We start from the raw sequence: 5,767 nt of genomic DNA on the forward strand, positions 1-5,767 counted from the left end.
CTCACTCTCTCTCCCTCCTTCTCAGCTGCAGAGGAAGAGACCCCCGGCCCCACAGAACCCAGCATGGAGGCCCCGGAGCCCCCTGAGGAGCCGCTTCTGGGGGAGCTGATAGTGACAGGATCCTCCCCTGACTCTCTGAGCCTCTCCTGGACTGTCCCCCAGGGCCGCTTCGACTCCTTCACCGTGCAGTACAAGGACAGGGATGGGAAGCCCCAGGTGGTGCGTGTTGGGGGCGAGGAGAGTGAAGTCACCATGGGGGGCCTGGAGCCTGGGCGCAAGTACAAGATGCACCTGTACGGCCTCCACGAGGGGCGGCGCGTGGGCCCAGTGTCTGCTGTGGGCGTCACGGGTGAGTGCACTGCAGAGCTCTCTGGGTTGGGTCTTAGGAAAGTGCAGCCTCCAGCATCTCCTCCACTAGGGACCCAGGACCCCAAGACCTCAAACCTATAATACACCCTGTTCACTAAAGCCTCAGGACAGGTGTGATCTGGGGACAGAGAGAGCAAATCCAGGAGAAGTGTCGGAGCCATGTGGGAAAGGCCCCCGGGGACTGAGGCCTCTCGGGAGGTGATTCACTGGCTGGTTTGTGGCTCTCCGCTTTTTCTTGGAACTCTATAGATAACTCTTTTTGTGCGATTGGAACACATTTTTGAAATACAAATTAATTAAATTAATAAGTATTTGTTAAATAAAATTTCAAATGTATAAACAGAAAGAATAGTACAAAGACCCTGCCATCCTCCTTCAATCAAATATCAACTTCTGGCCAGTCTGTCTCATCTCTGCCCCACCCACTTCCTCCACTGGAATCACTAGAATGTTTTCTTTCTTTCTTTCTTTTTTTTTTTTTTTTTTGAGACAAGGTCTCACTCTGTCACCCGGGCTGGAGTGTACTGGCACAGTCACAATTCACTGCACTGCAGCCTCAACCTCCTGGGCTTAAGGGATCCTCCCACTTCAGCCTCCCGAATAGCTGGGACTACAAGCGCACTCCACCATGCCTGGCTAATTTTTTGTATTTTTTGCCCAGCCCAGTCTCGAACTCCTGGGCTCAAGTGATCCTCCCACCTCAGCCAAAGTGATGGGATTCCAGGTGTGAGCCGCCACATCCAGCCTGAATGTTTTCTTTATTAACACCTTTATGGAGATATAATTCATGTGGCATAAAATACACTTGTTTTTAGTGTACAGCTTACTGATTTTAGTGTCTTTACCTACTTGTGCAGCCATCACCACCATCTAATTTTAGAACTTTTCCATCACCCCCAAAAGAAATCTTGGGTCCAGACCCATTCCTATCTCAGCCCTAGTTTATAACTAATCTACTTTTTTCTCTGCAGATTGCTTTTTCAGAACATTTCGTATAAATGGAATCACACAATATGTATTCTTTTGTGTCTGGCTTCTTTCACTGAGCATAATGTTTTTGAGGTTCATCGATGTAGCATGTAGAAGTACTGTGTTTACTACATTGCGATTGATTGATTGATTTTTTTTTTTTTTTTGAGACAAATTCCCACTCTATTGCCCAGGCTACAGTGCAGTGGCATAGCTCACTGCAGCCCCAAACTCCTGGGCTCAAGCCATCCTCCCATCTCAGCCCCCCAAGTAGCTGGGGCCACAGGTGCTCGCCACCACATTCAGCTAATTAAAAAATTTTTTTTGTAGAGATGGGGTCTCATAGTATTACCCAGGCTGATATCAAACTCTTGGCTTCAAGGACTCCTCCTGCCTGGGCCTTACAAAGTGCTGGGATAGCAGGCATCAGCCACCTGCTCTCTCTCAGCCACTACACTGCTTTTTATTGCCAAACAGTATTGCATTGTGTGGTTACACTACTGCAGTATTTTAAAATGAACCACAGACATCCTATCCTTTCATCACTAAATATTTAAAGGTATATCTGTTTTTTAAAAAATTATTTTTAAAAAATCCACAATATGGCCAAGTGAGGTGGTTCACGCTTGTAATCCCAGCACTTTGGGAGGCCAAGGCAGGTGGATCACTTGAGGTAAAGGGTTCAACACCAACCTGACCAACATGGTGAAACCCCGTCTCTACTAAAAAAAAATAATGATAATAAAAAATTTTAAAAGTACAAAAAAGCAGAGCGTGGTGGCACGTGCCTGTAGTCCCAGCTACTTGGGGGTGGGGGGTGAGGCACAAGAAATTGCTTGAACCCAGGAGGTAGAGGTTGCAGTGAGCCAAGATCGTGCCACTGCACTCCAGCCTGGGTGACAGAGCGAGACTCTGTCAAAAAAAATTAAATAAATAAATAAATAAATAAATAATAAAATTCCACAATACAATTAGCATACCTTGATAAATGAACAATCATGCCTTGATATCAAGTATCCAGGTAGTGCTACAGTCTCCCAAGTGTCTCATAATCGGTGTTTTCCAATTTGTTGCTGAAATCAGGTCTATATAAGGAGGATACATTGCAATTGAGAAAACTGAAATTTTAAATAGAGTAATCAGGGAAGGCCCACAGAAGAAGGTGGCTTTTGAACAAAGCCTTAAAGGAAGTGTGGGGATGAGCCATGAAGATATCTGGGGAAAGAACATTTAGGTAGAGAGAACAGTCATTGCAAAAGTACTGAGTTGGGAGGCTGCCTGGCATGTTTGAGGGACCATAAGGAAGCCACAAAATACTAATGATTATAATCAGAAATCGATCTTAAGTTAGGCCCAGACTGGGCCCACCTTCTGACCTGAATTCAAGACAGCTGGGGCCTCAACAACTCCTTCCAGCAAGAGAAAAGATTCTGTTTCTATCTCTTCCCAGCCCCCGAAGAGGAGTCCCCTGATGCTCCTCTTGTGAAGCCGCGCCTAGGGGAGATGACAGTGAGAGACGTCACCTCCGACTCCCTCAGCCTCTCCTGGACAGTCCCCGAGGGCCAATTTGATCATTTCTTGGTCCAGTACAAGAATGGGGATGGGCAGCCCAAGGCGGTGCGGGTGCCGGGACACGAGGACGGGGTCACCATCTCGGGCCTGGAGCCAGACCACAAGTACAAGATGAACCTGTACGGCTTCCACGGTGGCCAGCGTGTGGGCCCCGTGTCTGCTGTTGGTTTAACTGGTAAGTGTGCAGTAGGGCACTGGGCCCTGCCCTGAACTAGACTCAGTTTCCCCTTTATTGTCAGTATCTGGTGGCTTTATTTTACTTTCCCTGAGACCAAGCCTCCCAAGCTCCTGGGAATGGCTCTGCTGGTGACTTCACTCTGAGCCTTTGGTATTGCCCCAGGTCTTCTACCCATTACACATGGGCTTTTTGGGTTCTCCAAGAGGTAGGGGACCAGGAAAATAACACAGACCGAGGCACACCTGGGGTTGACCATAGCCTCAGCCCATTTGAGCTGTGTGACCTCAAGAGAGTCACACAACCTGTCTGGGCACGGTGGCTCACGCCTGTAATCCCAGCACTTTGGGAGGCCAAAGGGGGGCAGATCACCTGAGGTCAGGAGTTCGAGACCAGCCTGGCCAACATCGTGAAACCCCCATCTCTACTAAAAATACAAAAGTTAGCTGAGTGTGGTGGCGCTTGCCTGTAGTCCCAGCTACTCGGGAGGCTAAGGCAGGAGAATCGCTTGAACCCAGGAGGCAGAGGTTGCAGTGAGCCGAGATCGAGCCACTGCACTCCAGCCTGTGTGACAGAGTGAGACTCTGTCTCAAAAAAACAAAACAAACAAACAAACAAAAAACAGACACATAACCTCTCTGTACCTCCTTTTCCTCATCTGTGAAGAAGGAATAACCATACCTGTCGTGAAGAGTGGGTGGGAGTATGGCTTGGCTCTCACACACAATGAGAGATAACTGCAGTCTTTCCCTTCTGAGGAAAGTAGGTAGTTCCTGAAAATCCCTTAGGGCAAATTCTCATAATTATCACTGATTTCAGTGGGAAAAATTGTATGTGTTCTCTAAGCCTCCAAATTAATACCCATTTATTTTTAATACAACACTGAATCCTGTTAACATGGATACTATTACTTTAATTGTAAATATTGGCCATGTGCACAACTTAATAAGGCATTTTCCCTTCATTACTCTGTAACTCGGCTCTTTGATGCTTTTGTAAGCTCTCTTATAGCTGTTACCCCCTAGATGCTTAAGACTCAGTTCTCCAAAAGAACAGACAAATGAAATGTTATGAATTTGTAATACCACTATCAAGGCAGAATAAAACCCTATGAAGAGCAGAAAATATTAAAGAAATCAATTAAAACAGAGCAATTGATTTCACATGGGCCAAAAGAACTGGCATCACTGGAGGTGCTCTCTGCTGTAAGTTAGCAGAGCTACTGCAAGGTCCAGAGACAACTCAGCTGCAAAGATGCCCTCCTGTGGTCTCATCTCTCTACCCTCAGCTGTAAAATCTAAGTTGGTTTCTAAAAATGCTCAGGATTAGGTGGAATTTCCAAGCCCAAGTGGATGAACCTCCTGATACAACTTGCCTGTTGTGTTTGGTTGGTGTTCTTTGTTTTCTTTTTTTTTTTTTCTTTATTTTGAGACAGAGTCTCACTCTGTCACCCAGGCTCTCAGGCTGGAGTGCCGTGGTGCGATCTCAGCTCATTGCAACTTCTGCCTCCTGGGTCCAAGCAATTCTCCTGCCTCAGCCTTCCGAGTAGCTGGGATTACAGGCATGCACCAGCACATCTGGCTAATTTTTGTATTTTTAGTAGAGACAGGATTTCGCCATGTTGGCCGGGCTGGTCTCAAGCTCCTGACCTCAGGTGATCTGCCCGCCTCAGCCTCCCAAAGTGCTGGGATTACAAGCCAGAGCCACCGCACCCGGCCCTGGTTGGTGTTCTTATAAAGCATCAATTCTGTCCTGCAAAACAAATTTGCTTGTCAGCTCCTAAGGGTTCCAGGCCTGCACACTGAGCATCACGGGGGTGACTTCACCACAGGTGTGGTGTTAACTGAGCATTCAAAGCAGAAAAATGATATCCTAAGCTTGGGGCACCAGCATCCAGACTGTGGGCCCTTGGTGTGTCTAAGAGAATCCCAGAGTCCCTTGACTAAAAGGAGGCCCACAAGGCACGCCCACCCGTTCTCTCTATTTTCTGATGCAGCCCCAGGAAAGGATGAAGAAATGGCCCCAGCCTCGACAGAACCTCCCACCCCTGAACCCCCCATCAAGCCTCGCCTGGAGGAGCTGACTGTGACAGATGCGACCACTGACTCCCTCAGCCTGTCCTGGACGGTTCCTGAGGGACAGTTTGACCACTTCCTCGTCCAGTACAAGAATGGAGATGGGCATTCCAAGGCAACACGGGTGCCAGGACATGAGGACAGGGTCACCATCTCCGGCCTGGAGCCAGACCACAAATATAAGATGAACCTGTACGGCTTCCACAGTGGCCAGCGCGTGGGCCCCGTGTCTGCCATCGGGGTGACAGGTGAGTGGACGATGGGAGCCCCAGGGTGGGAGCTGTGGGAGGGTCACCCTCTAGCTCTTTGGTGATGACTGGTGGGGAATGGGACAGGGGTGTGGTCAGCATCACAGACCTGCTTGTGGCTGGGGCTGGGGCTCCCATTGTACCTTTTTGTGTGGTTGACCCCCGGCTCCTCCTGAGCAGGGAGGGGCCATCGGGAGTTTTGCTGTGCCGGTGGCTGTCCCAGGTCCCCCACAGCTGACCCTGGAACTTGTCATGTGTGTTAGCTGTCAGCTGAGCAGGACCACCCAGCCCCAAGAATGGGCCTCTCTGAAGTGACCTCGGGTCCCCCAGTCATAGCCTTGGCTTCTCCCTCCTTTTCC

The 5,767-nt window shown here is 48.8% G+C and overlaps 1 protein-coding gene across 1 annotated transcript; it reads left to right on the top strand.

The window, feature by feature from the left end:
• Nucleotides 1-35: 35 nt before the first annotated feature.
• On the top strand, nucleotides 36-5,408 carry LOC116465275 (tenascin-X-like; the record flags this gene model as incomplete). The annotated part of the gene is made up of 3 exons (XM_032148409.2): nucleotides 36-349; nucleotides 2,789-3,085; nucleotides 5,082-5,408. Coding segments are annotated over exons 1-3 (910 nt in total), but the record flags the coding sequence as incomplete, so codon positions are not given.
• Nucleotides 5,409-5,767: the final 359 nt, after the last annotated feature.

The sequence above is a fragment of the Hylobates moloch genome, unplaced genomic scaffold (genome assembly GCF_009828535.3).
Source record: "Hylobates moloch isolate HMO894 unplaced genomic scaffold, HMol_V3 SCAFFOLD_4192, whole genome shotgun sequence".
NCBI classification, from domain to species: Eukaryota; Metazoa; Chordata; class Mammalia; order Primates; family Hylobatidae; genus Hylobates; species Hylobates moloch.